General features: G+C 44.2%; 1 protein-coding gene across 3 annotated transcripts in view; it reads right to left on the reverse strand.

Annotated features, from left to right (window-relative positions):
- tmem131 (transmembrane protein 131) overlaps positions 1-9,082 on the reverse strand; it is a 67,765-nt gene extending 58,683 nt beyond the window's left edge. For all 3 annotated transcript variants that reach the window (XM_054749673.2, XM_054749672.2, XM_054749671.2), the window contains exons 1-3: positions 8,791-9,082; positions 7,150-7,211; positions 6,987-7,027 (exon numbers count right to left, since the gene is read on the reverse strand). In XM_054749673.2, the coding sequence (XP_054605648.2) occupies positions 6,987-7,027; positions 7,150-7,211; positions 8,791-8,959 (272 nt within the window). In that variant the 5' untranslated portion in view covers positions 8,960-9,082. The remainder of the gene's footprint in view (positions 1-6,986; positions 7,028-7,149; positions 7,212-8,790) is intronic.
- Positions 9,083-24,197: the final 15,115 nt, after the last annotated feature.

Here is a 24,197-nt window from a genome sequence, read left to right on the forward strand (position 1 = left end):
TATATATACATATACATATATATACATATACATATATATATACATATACATATACATATATATACATATACATATATATATACATATACATATATATATACATATATATATATATACATATATATATATATACATATATACACATATATACACATACATACATATATATACATATACATATACACATACATACATATATATACATATACATATACACATACATACATATATATAAATACATATACACATACATACATATATATAAATACATATACACATACATACATATATATAAATACACACACACACACACACACACACACACACACACACACATATATACCGTAAATCCTCTAATACAGGCCGGTATTCAATTAAAGGCCGGGTCTCCAATTCTGGCCAGTGTCGGAGTCAGCAGAGGTAAATAATGGCCGGTCTCTTATTGTGGCCGGGTGGAATGTGGTAACAAGCAAGTATGAGCGTCCCAGCGGCAGGGTTATAGTCCCCAAATCAACCAGCAGGAGGCAGTAGAAGTTCACGCAGACATTTTTTAGGTTTTTTCTTCAACGCTTTGTAACGCTACAGACACGATCCTCTATCACGCTCCTACCACACAGAGTCACGGTGTCAGTTAACCATGCTAATTCAACCCGCTCCACAGAACACACATCACCTTCCCTGTGGCTTACATAACACTCACACAACACGCAAATCAGCACATAGGAACTAGCAGAACGATAGGAAACACATATAACACAATACCCAGAATGCACCTGGCTTACAACCCCAGCCAGGTCATTACACTATCAAGTTCAAAGAGAACGTGCTGATTATGCTGCAGAACACTCTGGAGAGCAGCAGTAGGGGGTGTATGAACTACAGCAATCCCTCGTTTATCGCGGTAGATGCGTTCCAGACCTGGCCGCGATAGGTGAAAATCAGCGCGAAGTAGGGACTCCCAGCATGCCCCTCGCGGGGATTCCCTTCACGTCGCACCTACGTCACAAACCGCGGCTATAAACGGAAGTCGCCTTTCCAGCTCACCACTCAGTCATCGTTTCTTCAGATTCATGATCAGAGTTTCCAACCTACCGATCAATCCAACGAACAATCATAGTAAGTTCTCTTACTTACTTCTGGAAAGCCCGGCATTTCCGTGTCACTTCGTTGACGCTCGAACTCTCGGGGGTTTCCTAGAGCAGCCGGCGTTTCACCGACGCTATCACTTCCGCGTCTGTGAAACCACGCTCCCTATTAAATTATCGTATGATCACATTCTCTTTTTGGGGGTAAAACTCAAGTGCCAGCCCGTAGGTACTGACACGCGATCGTTCATGTCGGTTCATTTCCTTTAATGTTTTCTGTCTTTTATTTGCGCCTGATGTGTATCGCTGCTGTGGAGCGGGGCGCTTCACCTTGTCCTCCGACGCACAGATCACAGCAGGGAGCGCTCCGCTGTTTTCGCGGTCGGTAGATCTGCCTCCTGAGCACGGCCACAGTAACAATCAGGTGTCGCCACCTCAAAAACTAATTTAACACGCGATCGTTCATGTCAGTTCATTTCCTTTAATGTTTTCTGTCTTTTATTTGCGCCTGATGCGTTTCGCTGCATGCTGTGGAGCGGGGCGCTGCGCGCATCACCTTGTCCTCCGACGCACTGATCACTGATACGGCCGCCAAACAGCAAGCGCTCCGCTGTTTTAGCGGTCGGTAGATCTTTTAGAGCTGCAGTTCAAAGGTAACTCATAAGGTGAATATATATGAAGCCAGGTAGCAGTTTTTCTTTAGGATTGAGAGGAGATGCAGGAAGATAATAAACAGGCAGGACAGAAAAATAGTCAAATAAAAACAAGTTAGTTTTTGTACCTGGTGGTTGCAACAAACAGACACCATTGAAGGTAATCAGAAGTGAGGAACAGAAAATGAAATAATTATTTTAATACTTAGAGCAGCAGGAACTCGGAGAGGCTGCAGGCGCATCAGTGAGTTTGCAGCTGCTGCGCAGGGGGAGGGGGGAGAGGGCTGAAGCAGGAACTACCGTTGTTAAAAGAAATGTGTTTGACTTAAAAATGTGGGCGCAATTTTAATTGTCAAAAACTCCAGCGAACCATTAGTTCATTTTGCTCAAATAGAAATAGAGGCCTGCCTCTAATACTGGCCCTCCTTCCAATAAAGGCCTGGAGCTTGATGAGCTTGAGTCAAATACAGGCCCGGGCCTGTATTAGAGGATTTACGGTATAAATACACACACACACACACACACACACACACACATATATATATAAATACACACACACGCACATATATATATATATGTATATATATACATATATATATATATATACATATACACATACATACATATATACATACATATTATATACACACACACATATACATACATATTATATACACACACACACACACACACACATATATATATATATATATATAAATATACACATACATACATATATACATACATATTATACACACATACATATACATACATATTATATACACACACACACACACACACACACACACATATATATACATATATATATATTTATTTATTTATACACACACACACACATATATATACAAAATCTAAAGTTACCTATACCTTTGTTATTACACATAACTCGCCTGCCATGAGACAAACAATTAGCAGGAGATGGATTCCACCCATTTACTGCTACAGCCTTCCTGTACACAGGAACAGACAAAAGCTGCAGCATGGCGCTCCAGCAGCCAGCGTCGTCACAAGCAGGATGGATTTCCATCCCCTGAGATGCTCTGTCATCAACCATTCACTCTTCCCTCAGGATGATCCGTCACCTACAGCCCGCCTGATTAACAAACCAACTGCCGACAACATTTTTACGAGATAAAGAACTGAAATTTATCCAGGATGTAAATTCAACTTTGCCTTTTACTTAATACTTCACAGCCATTCTGCTGAATGTTGGTGTGTAAACACAACAAGTCACTGGTTCTTCCAGCTGAATAAACCATGTTTGTCCACTTTGAAGTTAGTTTTCTGAGCAGTATATTTTTAGCAGAACTAGTTTTTACACCCAGCAGACTGATAAGCTAATGGCTAGTTCACGTTCATACAGCAAAAACCAAAGTGAATGGCTTCCATCCTGAACAACAATGATCTTCTGAAATTTACATGGTTAATTTACTTTAATTTAAACACTTTTACTCAACTATTGGTTTCAAATGACACTGGCAGAAACATTTCCTGCTGGTGGTGATATTAACACGTGTTCATACCCATGGAAAGAATTGCGTAACACAACAGTATGTATGATGTTTGTGTATTTAGCAGACGCTTTTGTCCAACGTGACTTACAAGTGATAATGAAGCCAGCAGGTTGCCCTTGAGGCCAACAACACTATTCAGTCAATCTTAGCAGTGAGGCACCATAATTTAAAAAATAATTTCACCTGAAAAACTAACTTACCAATTCATGTCAGGTGGTAAAGTTGTTCTGTTTAGTGCTGATTCAAATTAAATTTTATCAGATTACAGACAGATTATTAATACTATTAGGCATAAGGCCTTTTTAGGGTGAGAACAATGTCAAAGACATTATTATATCCAATGTAGGGCTGAAACGATTCCTTGAGTACCTCGAATAATTCAAGTACAAAAAATCCTCGAGTCAAATTCTCTGCCTCGAGGATTCGTTTAATTCATGTTTAATTAATTCATGGCTTTGCAATCGCCCGGGGTCATGTTTCACCCGGACCGAAATGAGTGACGCACATACACACTGCACTGAATGCACACGCGAGTAGTGAACGCAACTTAACTTTCTTTTAGGCCACGGCGGACAACGTGGACCCCGGCGGAGTGCGAAAAAGACACAAAATGTCAAAGATGTGGGACCATTTTTCACGTCGTAAGGCGGAAAACGTAGTCCAGTGTAAATACTGTAAAATGGATCTAGCCTACCACAACACCACATCCTCCATGCTGCAGCACCTGACCAGGAAACATCCACATGTAAATGTCACTTCTGCAAGCGGACTCGGAGCCTCTACAAGATAATGCATTTTAGCCTGTATTTCTATATATTCTGCAGACACTGTGCAACTTTTTCGTTTGTAGCACTCAGTTTCAGCTCACACCGTACGTCTGGTAGCAACAAGTCGGACTTAAAATGTGCTAAAAATAGCAGTTTTTACAACACGTCGGACTTTTACTGTGTTGTTATTGACGTCCGTTGTCCCTCGGGATTGCTGCAGGAGGACACGGGTGTTTATGAGTGGCGGAGGAAAACGAAAGAAAGTAAATAAATGTTTTGTGATCAGTATAATTTGACATGACCACGGCAAACATGCTTTCGACAATCCTTGTTAGTGTGTGAGAAAAAAAGTGTAGAAATTAAAACGGACGTGTGTTAATAGGGAAAGAGCCGGCGAGCTGTTTGCGCCGTGAGCGGTTCTGGTTCTGTTTGGGCCGCAGCCGCTCGCAGCGCTACTTCAACAGTTATCCTCCTAGTTTCTGTCTGGCTTGCAGGCTAGCAGATTCTCGCACGAGGGGAAAATCGGCTCAGGTTGTTTACTTATTTTTTGCACACGCATTTGTTTACTGTGAAGTAAAGTTGAAGTGCTGAAGTTTTGCAAACTAATTTTGAATAAAACTTGAAGAATAACTGGCAATTGCTTGCTCATTTTAAGAGGTCTTTCATAATTATAACATGCTATTTGATGTAATGGTTTACAAACACAAAAGGGTAACTTATTAGAGTACTCGATTAATCGAAAAAAGATTCGATAGAGTACTCGATTACAAAAATATTCGATAGCTGCAGCCCTAATCCAATGTTTTGCCCTTCAGAAGGAGCAGAAATGCTCTTCCTTTGGAAACAAAACAAAAAACAAACCACGCTTACAAAGCTGATTGTCAAATAATTTTGTCACAATTTCATTTTTCTGTGACGATTACATTGTTTTTAGGGCCGTCTTAGCCTAGGTATAAATAGGAAAAAGTCTTTACACAGAAATACATTTTGGAATGATTCAAATAACTTTTTAAATGTAAACACTATCAAAATCATTTATAAATAAATATCTGTACAACAACAAAAGTATCTTGTTTACTGAAGAAATGACAACTTTGCTCTAAACAAGATTGCAGAACTCTATGCACACACACACACACACACACACACACACACACACACACACACACACACACACACACACACACACACACACACACACACACACTAAAAAAAGGAGGAAGTGTGATCTTTTAAAAAAATAAAACCCACCCCCAGGGCACACCAAGATCCCAAAAGATAACATCTGAATAGATTTCAACATTGTGGGCAAACAGAAAAGCCTGGCTGGTTGCTGCATTTGAACCAAACTCACGTGTGAACGACTCGGAGAGGCTGCAAGGTCAGCAGACCTCAGAACAGAAACACGATGCCATAAGTTGGCAAGTTTTAACAAGCCTCCTGCCACAGAGAGCACTTTCTTATCTCTTGGACAGACATGCTGTTCCAGCTAACTGCACACTCGAATCACACACAGCGGTAAATAAATCATCTGATGTATTGGAGCATTAAGTCACTGTAATGCAAACAATTAAAGACTACAGGTGTGTGACGCAAGAGTAAGCAGAAAGCAAACCCACTCTTCCTTAAAGTGCTTTGTAATCACCCCGTCAGTGCGTGAATGGATTAATGATATCCCGTAGTGTAAAGCGCTTTAGAGTCCTCCGACTCTGAAAGGGACTATACAAGTGTAGGATATTTATCATTTATCACTCGTAATTGTGTACTTACTCCTGTGGAAGAGCGACTGATGTATGAGATCTATCTGCCACACATGCTAGAAGCTGCTACGACCAAGCTACTGGTGACACACTCACAGCATGTCACTGAGTAAACTTAGCACACGTCTGAATGTGCTCCAGGCTACAGCGGTTTGAAGTGTATATGATGCCAACAGGGCGGGAGGGGGGCTCTGAAGCTGGAGGATGCATTTCCTTTGGTTAGCCTCAACAATATAACCTCTCTTTCTGTGCTTGTTTGCATGACATACAGTGTGTTTACATGCAGCCAGTAACCCTTTTAAAACCCGAATATTCACAATAACCCGGTTCCGCAGGTCCATGTAAACACCGCCAGAAACCCGGATATGCTCATAACCGGGTTTTTAAAAACCCGGTTACTACACCTGGGGTAACCCTTTTCCAACCCGAATGTTTGGTCGTGTAAACGCATACCGGGATATCCCCATCAAAGCGTGTGTTCTGTGCATGCTCTGTTCGCAAGGAATCTTGGTCTTTTGAGTAGCGAGACGTCTTGTATGCGCCAGAATACCGGAAGTAAACAACAAGTTGGGAGCAACATGGCGAGTCGCGGTACAGCACCACACTTTTAGAGTGACGAGGAAACTAAAGCGCAAACAAACGCGGTCGCTATCTCTTCCGAACTGGGAAACATGTTGTTTTCACGGATACCGGAACAAAAAGAACCGGAAATGACGCATATGGCGTCTGGACGAAGTCCACACGTCCTGACGCTACCCCAACGTCCGCATTTACATCGGGTTATGCACGTTAGGGGTAACTCTTTCTATTTATGCTTGTAAACGGGTTATTCTGATCAACTCAGAAACCCGAATCCCGACCTTAACCCGATCATAACCCGGATATTGGCTGCATGTAAACATACTCATAGTGGTTAATGACGCGTTTGTCATGACCCAACGAAAAAAGTTCTGTTATCTTTGTTGTTTTTTTATTTGGCCATGTTGGGGGCATCAAATCTTAGATGCATGTGAGATAAGCTGCAGGAACCATTCTTAAACTCATCCATGTTTACTTTGTTGCAACAGATTACAAACGAAAACAATCCTGAGAAAGTCTGTGTGTTCTTTGATGCTCTAACAAAGTCCCCCGCCCACAAGCATCTCACTTTTTTTGTGTCAAAAAATGAGAAGAGGACATTTCCTACCTCTGTTGATGATATAAACTAAAGTCGACGTCAGACTCTGTCTGCAGGAACAACAGAAACAAGCATTAAGTCTGTTCCTAACCTCCAATTGTGTCTTTATTCATATTAGATGAGTTTTAAAAACAGTTTTAACAACATAAACAAGGAGGATGAAGAGTCTTACCTGTAAAAGGCTTCCCTCGCCAAAATGTAAAACCTCCAGAATTGTGTCTGACTGGATGAAGGCTGTAAGAGCAACAAGACAGAACCTGATGAGTGTCGTTCTCATAAACATCCTCAGAACATAACATTCACAGCCTGAGAGGGGAAAGGATGCATTAAAGAAAAAATATATATATATCACTGACTGTGGGAACATTTGCGTGCCGCTGACCGGACTACCACAGCAGAACATTTTGAACTGATTTGCAAAGCAAACTGACTTCAGAGCCCATCAGAAAAGGTAGAGACTAATTATAAACTCTGCAGATTAAAGTAAGGCAGCAGCAGATTATTCTGTAGTTCTGCTTGCAGCCAGGGTGTCTTTCTGGGTCACAAAGTGCCATTATAGAAAATATATCATTCTCAAAGGCAGAGATGAGAGAAGGTTCAGGCTGGATATCTGTGCTGACTGAGTGTGGACCTTTGGCTTCTGCCACAGCTTGTGCGTATTTCATCTACCACTGCCAACAATGTGCTCACAGTGCACATCTATTTCTGGGTGTTATAAGGTGTCAGGCTGTGAAAAAAAGATAAATCCTTCACAATAAAATCGTTATCAAACTGAATTTCATTCAAGCATTCAGGATGAAGTTACACCTTCTGATACAGCCTTTGTTTTCATTAGTTTGTTTCATGAATGTCCACATATTTCGTGGCATGTTACCCTTCCATGATACACAATTTATCAGCTACTATAAACTTTCCATGGCAGATGACTGTTTATTATTGGTCGGGTGTGTTTACCTGATAAAAGCTAACAGGAAGTACTGATATTTTCCACTACTACTACTTGACTATGTGAGAATCTTTCAAGTTATCCAAAAAGTACAACAAGCATTGGCCCAGGCTGAAACTACAGAGTTTGGGGTGTTGATCTGAGTAATGACAAAGTTCACATCCTGTCTATGGACTACTACTTTTATTTAATGATCCGCGTCTTGGGAGCGTTTCGGGTTTGTGGAGGCCCTACAAACAAAGTCAAGTTCCCTGGGCTGATTCTGGTCGTGGATCCCAGATTTCCACCCGTCTCTGACCTGACGCGATCGGAAGATCTTCACGTTTCAGACCTGCTGGACCAATCTGAACCCAGCCGTGGGTCAGAATCAGAACCCAAAGCCACGTTTACAAACTAAAACCATTTCAAACACTTCCTTCATTACAGGCCAGGTATGAGGAAGTCGTGCTCTGTAATGAAGTCGATGTGACATCACTTCATTCCACTGAATGTAGATCATTTAGACGCACACTGGGACTCCCTGGAGCTAGCATGGGACCAGCGGTTTATTACGGAGGCACGGGTTAAGCTAACTCAGAAGATACGGCAACATGACAACAATCAGTAACCAAGCTAACGTCGTCTTTTGTAGAACTTAAAGGCCATATTTACAACACAGCTCTTTCATTCTGAACCGGTTGGCCTAACAAATTCAAACACACTCCCGTCTACAACCTTCTTCACAGAAACGACCGAAAAATCACAATTTACTGGAAGATAGCAGGCTATAAAGTTAGCCCACAGAGGTAACGCTAACCTCTGCCCAAATTCACAAAAATGTCAACGGAAGTTAGCGGCGGCTAACGCAGACGTAGCTAAGTTACGTACCTTGTTTATTTGCCCACGTCGTGTGAATAAAAGCAATAAATAACATCCTGAAAATTCCGAGACACGGCGTTCTTGTTGTTGTGTGAGAGCGGCGACAGCTCTCGTCTCCTTTACTCGCCATGCCGCTGGTCTCTCTGCTCCGATAAGGACCGAGCGAGTGTGCCGACATGCCCGTGTAAACCTCTGCTGACTCTGTCAATCATAGCCGTTAGGTGGAAAACTAACTACCGAGCAGCAGCGCACAAGCAGCTAGCCACTGAGCAGGACGCTGGCCTCGATTGCTCAATTAGGGCAGGCCGTTGTATCATATAATCTAAGATTCTTCAACAATTGCCACAAAGTATCGCGAGAATATCAAAGGCGCTAAAAAAAATCAGCTAAATTAAAACTTTATTTATGAAGCGCGTTTCATACAGCAAGTGCGACACACAAGATTACAAGTAACCACAAAAATATTGTATTTGTCTGAGGAAAGTGCTGGAAAGTGGGAAGGAGTATTAAAAAGAGCGTTGGTTACGTGTTGTAACCCCAGATTCCGAGTCTAGTCACAGCCCTTAAGCTAGCTGCTATTGGAAGGGTGATCTCAGCATCAGCCAGTCATGAAGAGCCAATGGTGGGCACCCCTTGTGGGTATATATGTGGAGCGACTCCACTGTTCACCTCTGATGGCTCTTAATCCTAACAGAACCAGTGGGGCCATTGGCTTAAGGGCTGCGACTAGACTCATGGAATCTGGGGTTGCAATACGTAACCAACATTCTATTTCGTCTAGTCTTAGCCCTTAAGCTAGCTGCTATTGGAATAATGCGCAGCTGGATGGGTTTACGCCACACTGGTTAGCTCAACCAAATGGACACACCCAACATGTCTCCTTTTAGCGAGGGTCGCTCAGCCTCAGCCCAGGGCTTAAAAGGCTGAAGTAGCCAGAGAGAAGAGTGGGGTTCCCACTAAAATGTCATCCAAGACGATGAAATTCATTCAAGTAGGGCTGATGGGATGCTTTCACTCAGCCTGCTGAGGTCCAAGCACTGAACAAGTGATGGAACCTGAAGACACATCTCGTAAATAATAACGAGTAAAGGAACATGGGGAAGCCCATGAAGCAGCCTGACAAATGTCTTCCATCGACACACCACTGTGGAGTGCCATAGAAGAGGAAATCCCTCTAGCTGAGTGAGCTCTGAGTGTCTCAGGAGGATCCCACCCTGAAGATGTGTAAGCGAGTGAAACAGCGTCACATAACCAGTGTGAAAGACGCTGGGCCGACAGCGCTTGCCCAAGGGAAGAGTCTCTGTAGTGCACAAACAGGCTTTGTGAGCGGCGAATCCCTGAAGTGCGTGACACATATCGTGCAAGCGCGTGCACGGGGTGCACCGGTGGGAAGCCGCCTCATCATCAGAATTATGGGGAGGAGGAAAAAGTCCAGCCAATGAAATTGACCTGGATTTGAAGGAAGTATTAATGTTTTTGGGCACAAAGACTGGGTTGGGGCATAAAACAGCAGACCCGCCATCTTCCCGGATCCTGAGGCATGAGGGAGCCACTGAGACGCCGGTTAGGCCGCTCACCCTCTTGACCGATGCCAGCGCCAGCAGCAAGGCAGTTTTGAGTGACAGGAATTTAAGTGAGGCCTGGTCCAAGGGTTCAAATGGGGCTTCAGATAAGCTGCGCAGAACCACCGTTGGGTCCCACTGAGGAAATAGCGGGCGGGACACAGGTCTGTTCCTTCTGACACCTTTTAGAAAGCGTTTTGTGAGGGGATGATTGAAAACAGATCTATCTCCAAAACCTTGGTGACAGGATGAGATAGCTGCAGCATATGTTTTAATAGTGCTGAATGCGAGGCCCCTGTTCATCAGCATCTGCAGAAACGATAGGACAGCTGGCAGGAGAGCGCTTGAACATTCCGCTCTGTTCACCATTTTTGGAAAGCTGCCCATCTGGCAGCATAAGATGTGACGGTAGAAGGCGCCCGCGCACTCTGAATTGTGGCGACCGCATCATGCGGCAGCCCAGAAACCTCTAAGCGTGACCGCTCAGCGGCCAGACCCACAGCCGTTGGCCTATTTCTGGAGGATGTTTGATTATCCCATCCGCCTGGAGAAGGGCGTCCGCCCTCCACGGGAGCCTCCACGGGGAGCCGGACACTAGCGCTTGCAGGTCCGGAAACCATGACGCGGACAAGCGTCTGGGAGCTACCAGAATTACAGAGAGCTGTTCCGACCGAACTCGGTCCAAGAGACGGGGAATCATTGGGACTGTCGGAAATGCATACAGGAGCGTCTGAGGCCAGGGCTGGTGTGAGAAGGCGTCCACTCCGAGCGGGGGTGGTCCCGGGGACTCAGGGAAAACCACAGGCGACACTGAGCGTTTTCGCGAGCCGCGAACAGATCCACAGAGGGTTCCCCGAACTTGATCCATATCTGTGACATCAGTGCGGGATGCAGACGCCAGTCGGAGTCGCGGGGTCCCCCTCTCGACAGGATGTCTGCTGCCACATTCAGGACCCCCAGAATGTAGGTGGCTTTGATGGACAGCAGGTGGACATGTGCCCAACACAGTAAATCTGTGGCTACGCGCAATAGTGGGAGGGATCGAACTCCCCCTTGGCGATTTATGTAGGCTGCCGCCACCTGGTTGTCTGTGTGAACTTCGACATGACGACCCTAGAGAAGGGCAGCGAAGTGTCTGATCACATTTCTCACTGTCATAAGCTCCAACACATTTATGTGCTCGTGCGTGTGGGAGGGCCAACGATCTGCCACCGTATGGGACAAGCACGTGCCCCCCATCCCAACAGTGACACATCCGTAAAAACAGATATGTGTGACGTAGGACGTCCGATGGGGACCCCGTGTGAGAGGATGCAGGAATTCCCCCAGTGAGTGAGATCCCCGCCCACTGAAGGGGAAACCCTCAACATACGTCTCTTCTGACGTATCGGGTGTACCCGGAGGCAGATGAACCAACGCTGTAGGCGTCTCATGTGCAGTAAACCTAACGGCACCACAGCGTGGGCTGCAGCCATCATGCCCAGAAGTTTCATGACTAACAAGGCTCTCACTATCTTGCGGGGTTGCACGCGGGAGATCACTGTGGTGAGATCTGCCGCTCTCGCCGGAGACAAACATGCTCTCATTAGGGAGGCGTTCAGCTCCACCCCGAGAAACACAATCGACTGGGATGGACGGATGGAGCTCTATTCCTAGTTTATGGAAAACCCCAGGGTTGACAGATGCTCTATTAACTTCCTGGTTTGCTCTGACACCTCGTTCTTGGACCGGGCGCATAGGAGCAGATCGTCCAGGTAAAACAAAACCCTCATTCCCGCCGTGCGCAATGGCTGCAGAGCGGTCTCCAGACATTTGGAGAAGGTGCGCGGGGCTAGCGAGTAGCCAAAAGGGAGACGATTGAACTGGTATTAAACTCCCTTGAATGAAAAGCGCAGGAACTTTCGGTGTTTGGGAATTACTGGGACGTGGAAGTATGCGTCTTTCAGGTCTATTGACGTGAACCAGTCCCTGGAGCGCACGTATTCTAGAACTTGCCTCATTGTTAACATGCGGAAATGCATCACTGCTATGGAGCAGTTGAACAGGGAAAGGTCGAGAATTGGTCTCATTCCTCCCGACTTCTTCGGTACTACGAAGTAGCGGGAGTAGAAGCCCGCGTGTGGTCGCGACAGCGCCATGACATCCCGTCCCACCCTACGTTGTGGGGGGAGCGGGATGTGTTGGGCCTGGCTGGAAGCTAGGGCCGGTGCACAAATGGAGAGCACCCGTACAGCTTGCCGTGTAATATGACGGACCGCGGGAACATGCAGAAGTTTCACAGTGCTTGGTGTGGCAAACATGAGTGAGGATTCGGCAGAGGATTCTGGAGAGGACTGTAGGATTGTGCTCTCAATGTGACGTTTTTTGGGGTTTTATTTCAAAACCAAAATCATTCACAGAGTTAACATTACAGTCAGAAGCACACACATTCCCCCCAACGAGTCATTTTCGTGGTTGCTTTTGGCGAGGTTCTTGCAACTGTAACGGCCAAGACGGTGTCTGCTGGCTCTTTCGAAAACGTTGGCTGCCAACTGTCTGGTCCCGCTTCGGCTCCCCCTCAGCGGGAGGCCGGCTCCATGGGGCGGGCGGAGCAGCTGGGCATCTGAAGTTTCTGCGCCGTTCGTCCCATCTTCTGGAGGAACGGCCGGAGTGAGAGGCGGACCGAGGGTGGACCAGGTCTCGCACCGTGGCTGACAGTACAGCTGTCTTCTGAGCCCTCTTGATGACGCTCCTAAGATGGGGACCAAACAGAATGTCAGAGGTGATGGGGCCTTCCAGCATCTCAGGTGTTCAGGAATGGAGGGCAGGGCCTTGAGCCACAAGGCCCACTGGATAAGGGTCTGCCAGGCAGCAATGCGAGCAGAACTGGTGAGTACAGCAGCGCACAGATTGAGAATGGCATCAGCAGTTTTAGTAATGATGGTTTTTGACTCGTCAGGAGCGTCAAGCTCTTCCACCATTTTGGAAACGCCAAAGGCAAGAAGGGCGATGTTATTTCCTGCAGCGCCGGTCTGGAAGGCGCACTGGTGTGCGCGATCGGTGAGCCGCGTCAGCAGCTGGTCATGCTTAGAAGCGGGAACTGCTCGCGGGCCAGTGATGTGGTTCTTGGCGCCAAACAGCGAGGCCAAGTCTGGCTCCAGTGGAGGAACGGATGGCCAGCCCCGGTCGGAGAAGCACTCGACCTTGGTAATGGGCGCATATGTGGAAATTGGCACCTTGAGCTTAGCAGGTTCAGAGAAGGCGGCGGACCAGCAGCTCATGGCAGCGGGGAAGCGCGGCCAGATGGGGACTGGACAGCGCGTTTGTGTTGCCCCGAAAATTCCCGCCAAATCATCTGCATCAGGCAGAGCCGATTCTGGCACGGCTAGCCCCTTGCGGACCGCAGCCGCGGAGATGATGGCAGGTAGCTCCTGGAGCAGTGCTCTAACTGCTGGCAGGGAGGAGCGAGAAGGCACTGGAGCAGAAGGACCCGCTGAGCGAGGCTCGTCGACCTCCGTGTTGTCCAGGAGGGAAGAAGGGCTATGGCAGCCAGCATCGCCGTACTCCTCGCTGTCGATGACATCGTCCAGTCGGCCGACGTTGAAGAACTGTAAGGCCTTGTCCAGCGAGTACGTGTTAGCCACCGGAAATTCCTCGTCAGCAGCGGGGGTGAAGTACTCGACCCGGCGGATCTTTTCAGCCACGGGCAGAGCGGCACAAAACGGGCACAAGGCCTGGGGGGTCAAGGCCAGGCCAGCGTGATGAGCCCCGAGACAGACCTCACATTTGACGTGCAGGTCGCCGCTGGAGATGGAGCCCGTCTGGCAGGCCGGGCAGGTCCTGGCGTCGCTGGACATGGCTGGTGAGTTGAATGTTGTTTTTAGATAATTTGCTCTTCAAAGAAAGCTCTTAAGCTTGGCTTGAAGAGATAACGGAGGCGAACAGTGGAGTCGCTCCACTTATATACCCACAAGGGGTGCCCACCATTGGTGGGCTAAGACTAGACGAAATAGAACTAAAGTTAATAAAAGAGTTTGCATGATACAAATTTATTTTGATGATGATTGATGATTTTGCCTTGCAAATGTAAGTATTTAATTTAAATATTCACAGATCTCATTAGGTTACACAGCTTCATGAACTACACGGGTCCATATAATGATAATGATAAAAGACCCACACTTGTATGGAACTTTTCAGAGTCGGAGGACTCCAAAGCACTTTACAATACAGTGTATCGTTCATCCATTCACACACACACACACACATTCACACACTAATGGTGCTACAATGCAGCCACATAAACCCTGGGGCTTACTGACATAGCTGAGGCAATATTAAAGTAATTTTTTTTTTCATTTAAAAACTACGAGCCTTTCCTTAGAGCCACGAGTATATTGACACTTCTTTAAAAAGCTGCCACAGCGCGGGTTAGAAAAGTTAATTATAGGGCGTTTCTAAAATCAACATTCTTCTGAAAACTACAGGCAACAAAACCAAAGTTTCCCAGTGCTGCTCTGGTTTGTATCTAGTCAGTGAGCTGGCTTAAGTATGTTTTTCCGTTTTCTCTTTTTTTTCTGGAGATTTTACGCTTAGTTTTTTTCAATTTTGGTCATTTTTAGTGATGCTCAGACAAGTTAGGATTTTCATAAATGAATATTATTTTATGAAACAATTGTCAAAACATAGAAATGGCCAAACTGACTTCATCCATCCATCCATTGTCTGAACCCGCTTGTCCAAGCAGGGCAACACAGAGAGACCAAACAACCATGCACACACTCACACCTAAGGACAATTTAGACGGACCGATTAACCTGACAAATTGACTGCAGTGAAAGACAAAACAACATAACCTATGATCTCTCTCTAAATATAAATGATATAATAAACAAACAAATAACTAAATAAATAAAAGCTTCTAGAACCAGGTGGGCACAATAAAGGAGGGTCTGCGTCCAGAGACTATAAAAGGCCGTCAAGCAGCGTCTAGTCAGAGCTCCTGCTAAGAACACATGTCTTTGGACACCTAAGTAACACTGAACAAACCTTTACTTTCGCTCAAACGATGAACAGAAGAAACATGTCGTGGTATGACTCATGTCTACACCCAGAAGAAATGGATTAAGATTCAGTGATCGACCTTGGTTCTGATCGTGAGGACGAAAACTCAGAACTACTCTCACAAACTGAAAAGATGAAGAATGATGTGTTTAATGAAACATCCCTCTTTGGTGCTGAGATGGAGTCTCTTCAGTATGAGACCAATTTATCTGCTGAGTTCTCTGGATCTGAGACGGACGATTCAGAATCTGAGACGGATGTCCCTAGATCAGACGGTTCAGCAGGAATTAGTTGATTTTGAACTCCCAAGTAAGACCGAACAAACCCTTACTTTTGCTCAAATGATGAACTTGTCAGACATCTCGTGGTACAACTTACGTGGCAACCCTTTAAAAATGGATTGTGATTTAGTCATCGATTTTGGTTCTGATAGTGAGGACAAAATGTCAGAACCACGATCCCAAACTGAAGAGATGGGGTCTCAGATGTCAGAACAAACATCCCTCTTTGGTTCTGAGAGAGTCTCTTCCTACTGAGACTCATTTATCTGCTGAAATGCAGTTCCCTGGATCTGAGACGGTCGATGGTGAATATGAGATGGATGTCTCTATGTTGCAAGCTCTCGCATGCCAGAAACAATGGGGGTAATAAACGAAGTCATAAGGAGCACAAAGATAAGCGAGAGCCTGTTGCTGCGAGTGGAATCAGGCCTGACCCGCTGATTGCTGATCCAGCACAGCTGGAGCCTCGCCTTCTCCTTCTCCTGAAACACACTCAAAGCTGGACTGTTAAGAGGAGCACTCACTCCGACTCATGACAATATGATAGTAAACAGGTAAAAATATCACACACACGGGCTTTAACATCAATGCTACAAAGGAAACTTTGCTGTTTCAGCTGGCTTTTAGCACCCCCTAGAGTCCATTTTAATTCACTGTTGTAAGAACAAGAGTGGAACACTTTTGGGCAAAGTACCCCTTTAAAATAGTTTTCATGGTGGTGTACGGGGCTTCTTTATTTTCTATCTAGACAATACTTTTCATGAGTTGTGAGTCGTGTACTCATGTAAAATGACTTCAACAAATAAACATGAACGTTGTCCAGTAGGAATTTGGGAATAATAATAAAAATGTAAAGTTATCATATTAATTCATGTTTTGTATCTGCTTCTCTCATGGGGTCTCAGGAAGCTGATGCCTATGCAGGTCCACCACAGGGACACGTATAGAGACAAACAAGTGCCTATGCAAGTCCACCACAGGGACACGTATAGAGACAAACAAGTGCCTATGCAAGTCCACCACAGGGACACGTATAGAGACAAACAAGTGCCTATGCAGGTCCACCACAGTGACACGTATAGAGACAAACAAGTGCCTATGCAAGTCCACCACAGTGACACGTATAGAGACAAACAAGTGCCTATGCAAGTCCACCACAGGGACACGTATAGAGACAAACAAGTGCCTATGCAAGTCCACCACAGGGACACGTATAGAGACAAACAAGTGCCTATGCAAGTCCACCACAGGGACACGTATAGAGACAAACAAGTACCTATGCAAGTCCACCACAGGGACACGTATAGAGACAAACAAGTGCCTATGCAAGTCCACCACAGTGACACGTATAGAGACAAACAAGTGCCTATGCAAGTCCACCACAGGGACACGTATAGAGACAAACAAGTGCCTATGCAAGTCCACCACAGGGACACGTATAGAGACAAACAAGTGCCTATGCAAGTCCACCACAGGGACACGTATAAAGACAAACAAGTGCCTATGCAAGTCCACCACAGGGACACGTATAGAGACAAACAAGTGCCTATGCAGGTCCACCACAGGGACACGTATAGAGACAAACAAGTGCCTATGCAGGTCCACCACAGGGACACGTATAGAGACAAACAAGTGCCTATGCAAGTCCACCACAGGGACACGTATAGAGACAAACAAGTGCCTATGCAAGTCCACCACAGGGACACGTATAGAGACAAACAAGTGCCTATGCAAGTCCACCACAGGGACACGTATAGAGACAAACAAGTGCCTATGCAGGTCCACCACAGGGACACGTATAGAGACAAACAAGTGCCTATGCAGGTCCACCACAGGGACACGTATAGAGACAAACAAGTGCCTATGCAGGTCCACCACAGGGACACGTATAGAGACAAACAAGTGCCTATGCAGGTCCACCACAGGGACACGTATAGAGACAAACAAGTGCCTATGCAAGTCCACCACAGGGACACGTATAGAGACAAACAAGTGCCTATGCAAGTCCACCACAGGGACACGTATAGAGACAAACAAGTGCCTATGCAAGTCCACCACAGGGACACGTATAGAGACAAACAAGTGCCTATGCAAGTCCACCACAGGGACACGTATAGAGACAAACAAGTGCCTATGCAGGTCCACCACAGGGACACGTATAGAGACAAACAAGTGCCTATGCAGGTCCACCACAGGGACACGTATAGAGACAAACAAGTGCCTATGCAAGTCCACCACAGGGACACGTATAGAGACAAACAAGTGCCTATGCAAGTCCACCACAGGGACACGTATAGAGACAAACAAGTGCCTATGCAAGTCCACCACAGGGACACGTATAGAGACAAACAAGTGCCTATGCAAGTCCACCACAGGGACACGTATAGAGACAAACAAGTGCCTATGCAAGTCCACCACAGGGACACGTATAGAGACAAACAAGTGCCTATGCAAGTCCACCACAGGGACACGTATAGAGACAAACAAGTGCCTATGCAAGTCCACCACAGGGACACGTATAGAGACAAACAAGTGCCTATGCAAGTCCACCACAGGGACACGTATAGAGACAAACAAGTGCCTATGCAAGTCCACCACAGGGACACGTATAGAGACAAACAAGTGCCTATGCAGGTCCACCACAGGGACACGTATAGAGACAAACAAGTGCCTATGCAAGTCCACCACAGGGACACGTATAGAGACAAACAAGTGCCTATGCAAGTCCACCACAGGGACACGTATAGAGACAAACAAGTGCCTATGCAAGTCCACCACAGGGACACGTATAGAGACAAACAAGTGCCTATGCAAGTCCACCACAGGGACACGTATAGAGACAAACAACCAGTCCTGCATTCACTCACATCTAGTCACAGTGAAGTCACCAATTATCCTGACATGCAGGTTTTTGGCCTGTGGGAGGAAACCAGGTGGACAGGGCGAACACGCACAGCCTCCCTGGTGTTAAACATGGAGACTTTAAACAAAGTATTTTAGGAGTTACCCGACTTGTTATACATACTGTACTGAAGATACTAAATCTAGGAACTCAGTTTGCTAATTTTATGGAAAAGGTATGTTTCATACTTTATGCAGGTCTCAAATGTGCATCATGCGACTGGTAAAAGTCTTAAATTTACCTTCCTGGAACTTGACTTTCACCAATATCTGACTCAGCACTTTTCCATGGGTTTAACTGTTTCTGTAACTAGCTTATTTCAATCCTAATAAATGATCTATTATCTTAAACTGCTCTAACTAAACTGATAGTGAAAGACCCCAGACAGACAGACGGGTTTAGACATTAAACATTCACTATCTTTTCAACACAAGTGTCCTCTAGTTTCCAGCACACTGTAGTTCTGTCTCCATGTGGGTGTCTGGGTGGAAAACAAGTCGTTCCCTTATTTGGGAGGCCGGTTATACAAAGCAGTGCTCTTCATTTGTCACACTCTACTTCTCCTGAAAACACTGCAGGGACGGGAGGGGAGCAGACAGGTTCCTGTTTGTTCCTTTTCACAACAGCAGACAGAAGATCTCTGTAAGATGTTTAACTTTACGCCCAACTTTGGCTTTAGCTCTTCTTTATCAGACTGTTCCATCAGTTTCACTGTAGACCGTCCATCGACATACATACCAGACCATCACTTGACTGATGAAGCAGCAACGTCAGCTTACAGTGGGTGTAGAAGATAATCTCCACCTCTGACATTTGTTTCCTTTACATCCTTACAACACAAATATCTTTTACCAGCTCTACTTATCCATTACAATCTACAACATCCAACTGGAAAATATCACAATTACAGTTCAGAAGGTTTACAAGAATAAAAAAACAAGATATACTGAGATTAATCAAGGATCCCCCAATGTCAATAATTGGTTTAACCACCTTTTGTTTTAATAAAAATCTTGAGTTTATTGAGCTACTTCTCCATTAACTTTGCAAAACTAGATTAAGCAACACCTGCCCACTCCGCTTTACAGATGATTGAATAATTTGAACCCTGCGACGGACTGGTTCTCTGTCCAGGGTGTACCCTGCCTGATTGCCCATTGGCCGCTGGAGATAGGCACCTGCGTGTGACATCATTGAGAAGCGTCTGTGTCCAGAGACTACAAAAGGCCATCAAGCAGCACTTGCTTCAGTCTTGTCAGAGCTCCTGCTGAGAACACATCACTGTCTTTGGACACCCAAGTAAGATTGAACAAACCCTTACTTTCGCTCAGACGATGAACAGAAGAAACATGTCGTGGTACAATTCATGTGTGTGTGTGATAATGCACGGCCCCATGTTGCAAGGATCTGTACACGATTGTTGGAAGCTGAAAATGTCCCAGTTCTTGCATGGCCAGCATACTCACCGGACATGTCACCCGTTGAGCATGTTGGGGATGTGCTTGACCGGCGTATACGACAGCGTGTACCAGTTCCCACTAATATCCAACAACTTCGCACAGCCGTTGAAGAGGAGTGGACCAACATTCTACAGGCCACAACTGACAATCTGATAAACTCTATGTGAAAAAAATGTGTTGCACTGCATGAGGCAAATGGTGGTCACACCAGATACTGACCGGTTCTGAGTCCCCAGACCCCCAATAACCCCCTGAAACGTGTTATTGGCGGATGGTTTTAGACAAATGCCAGAGAAGAATAAAAAGAAAAATAAGAAGAAACAATCTTTTATATAATGCCTCTCAAGATAAAAATCATGAGGTGCTTCACAAGAACAAAAAAAAAATGTAAGAAATGAATAAAAAACATAAAAAATGGAACAAGTCAAAATTGTATTAAAAACGTGAGAAAATGAATATCAGTGGATGACGGGAAAGGCAGAATTGGCAGAAAGAGCTAAATGAGGAGAGGGTGGTGATGAAGGTCACACCGCTGACGTCGTTAGGTCCGTTTTAGGGGGGCTTCAGCCCCCCTAAAATAATCACAAGCCCCCCTATCATTTTGGTTTATTTATTTATTTTTTTTTTCAGTTAACTTTTGTTATTTGTTCACATCTACATGCTCAACACAATCACGACATGTGTAGTTGGTACATGAGTTTTTTTAGTCTGAAACAGAAATAATAATTAATGAATATAGAACTACACCGTCGCACACAGGAAGTATCAAGAAAGGACTTCCTCCACTTCCCGCAGCTTTGTTGACAAGTCAGAGGGCGGGGTGAAACAGCAAAACCTATATATCGTTGAGCAAACCCTGCTCAGCGCTCATGTAAGTCACTCAGCATCACATTAGGGTAAGACAGCAACAGCAGCACACCGTTAATATTTCAATAGTTCAGACTTCAGAGAGAGGAAAATGCTACCGCACCGACATGCTAACGCTAACTCCGCTAGCATGTTTACATGCCGCAAACCATAATGAAAAGCTTTGATGTCAAGTAAAATGGTCAGAAAACTCCCCTGAAGTGACGTGATTAACGAGCCAGCCATTTCATTGAGTGACTTAGTGCCACCAACTTGAGAGTACAGTAATGAGTCTGCACAAACAGAACCTGCTCTGCGCTTGTGTGCAGCAGCTGCAGCCCTCTCTGTGGGCTCATCTCTGTGCGCATGCAAATCTCTCCCTTCTTTCAACAAGTAGCCTCTCCAACAGTCAATCACAGACAGCTCTGTTTTATCCAATCAAAGCATGTCCAGGAAACACTGCTTTACAGAAAAACACCCATTTAACACCTTATTAAACTGCCTTCTGCTGCTGGTTAGCTACCAGTCACCATCCACTGCCTGCAAAATACTTTGTTGTAATTCATGTGTCATGATTAGGGTGACCATATTTGACTTCCAGAAAAGACACATTGCCCATTCCTAAAACTGTTACACTGCACTCTTTTCAGTTAAAGAGGACTTTTAATTTCAACATATAAAGTGTTTCTTCTCTGTTTGGTCAGACATAAATGATCCCTTGATGTGTAAAAAGAAGTGAACAGTAGAAATGTCCCAGGAAAAGAGGAGGGTTAATCAACCTAATTAAATATAATTATATAAAGTCCTCTTTATCTGAAAAAAGTGCAATTTTCCTGGCAGTATTTCCTGGACATGCTTTGATTGCATAATGGAGAGCTGTCTGATTGGCTGACGGAGAGGCTACATTGCTTTGTAAATTGCAAATTAAGCAACAACAGGGAGATTTGTGCAGGCAGAGACAGAGTTGAGCATGCAGAGAGAGGTTTGCATACGACTGCAGAGCAGGTGTTGCTCTTGCAGATTTATCACTGCACGCTCCAGTTGGTGGCACAAAAATCACTCCACACTAAAAACCTGAATCAGAATCTGGCCGAATGTGTATATTATTGACCATTTTTTCATATTATATATTTTTTCTATAATATATATATAATATATTATAGGTACATATATGTATCTATAATATAGTAAACAGCCAGTTTTATATATGTCACATATATTCAAAAGCTACATCAAAACATATATTAAAACCTATATGTTTATATGAATTCTTTCCATGTGGGTTGTCAATTGCTTAATATTTCCTTTGTTTACCTATGGGAAAGAAAGGAGATATTGTACTCATCTAACTTTAACATAAATTTTGGCAGCTCAATGTGACATTATGGACAATGCCATCATCATGAGCAACCAAACATGGGCTATATTAGGCTAACAGTTGTCCATATTCTGTCCCATTTATCCACCAATGGCTGTTTCAGTTATTGTGAGTGAAAACTAAATGGCATAGTAGCATTTGTCTTGGCATTAGAAATTGAAAATGTTTTCAATGTGTTGGCTAGATGGATATACGAAGATTTTTTAAGAGAGTGAGTGAGGAACAGGAGAGAGACCAGGTGGTTGATGCTGAGGAGATCTGCATGGTCAAGGTCAGTGATCTACAGCGAAAACAGGGGCGAGTGCACCGTTATGAGCATTTACCTGAGCACAAAGTTTCCAAGCAAAATTGAACAGTTTTCTGTTTAGGAGTGAACAGGTAAGAGACCTTGAGAAAAAAACAACTATAATTATCATCTGACCTGCAACCTTATGTCAAGTTGTATCTGTATAGTTGACTTTCTGTATTATAAGTTCTACTACTTGCTGGATATTTTTATATATACTGTTATTTTGTCTTGTAATAGTTAATTACACACTCCTTTACTCCATATCATAGCAGTGTTATTCATATATTAAAACTGTCAACTGCACACTCATTTGGCAGAATAAAAGTTTGACAATTATTCATTTGTTCTTTATTGTCACATTTCAGTAACAGTTATAATTAAACAAGTTGTAATTAAACAAATAAATGACTACAACATTTCCCCCTGTTAAGTGCAGTAGACTGAAATGAATAGCTTTATTTGGAAATATAACATATCTAATTTTTAATGGACTTACATAAAATCTTTCTTCAACATAGACCCCACTAATGAACTGATTAAGTGTTATTTTTATAAAAAGAGAGAAAATGCACAAAGGTAGGAAAGGAAAAGAAAGTGATAAAATAATAGGTTTTGTTAAATGTTCTTCATATAATGAATTAATTGACAAAGTTTTTGCAGAGTGTGACAAAAAACGTTCAATGTCAAGCTCCTGGGGCTAAGCCCCCCCTATATCTCAATCCTAGTGACGTCCATGGGTCACACCAAAAGCCAGCTTGAACAGGTGAGTCTTCAGCTGCTTTTTAAAGGAGACCACTGAATCCACTGATCTCAGGCTCAGGGGGAGAGAGGTCCAGAGTCTGGGGGCCACAGCAGCAGATGATCTGTCACCTTTGACCTTTAGCCTGGTGCTGTACAACCAGTGTAGAACCACTTTGATTTTTTTTCCTTTAAAAAAAATCTCCTCAATAATTATATCCACACTATGTTAGAATGTTCTCCACCCTTTAAGACCTGCCATAGATCAAGTTCGCCAGAACTTATATTTACATTTGTACATGCTGTGGTGCCATTTTTTGGAGTATTTCAACTTGTTATGCATCAATACAACCCTTTCATTCTAAATTTTAATAATATAAATGTGAAATGTTCATAGTAACTAAATAATACTAAAACATGCAATTATACATACAGAAATGGAAAATAATTTTTTGTTTTTACACATATTTTTCAGTTTACAGAAATGCCACACCTTTATCCCTCAACCTTGTCAATGACAGACAGTTGTACAAAATCCTTTCAAACAACAGCACATTAATTTGAAGTGCTTCCATGAATTAGTTTCTGAGATACACTCATTTATACAAACTATAACAAAAACTAAAACATAAATAATAATAATCAGCAGGAGTCTAAAATATTGTTGAATGTTTGTCACAAATTTTTCAGTAGTATATATAGTTTTCCTTTTCTCTCACTAATAATAATAACAATAATAAAGAATATTTCATAAACATAAACAAACAGAAACTCCGTCATCGTCCGGCGCTGTAATGGCATCAACCGCTTGGAGGGAGGGTGTACCGTTTGGCGGGCCCGCGATTCATCTAAACGTTCATAGTGGTGTGTGTCGGGAGTTTGTAGTGGGTGTGTGATGTGTGTAGGATGTGTTTGTC

The sequence above is a fragment of the Nothobranchius furzeri genome, chromosome 16 (genome assembly GCF_043380555.1).
Source record: "Nothobranchius furzeri strain GRZ-AD chromosome 16, NfurGRZ-RIMD1, whole genome shotgun sequence".
NCBI classification, from domain to species: Eukaryota; Metazoa; Chordata; class Actinopteri; order Cyprinodontiformes; family Nothobranchiidae; genus Nothobranchius; species Nothobranchius furzeri.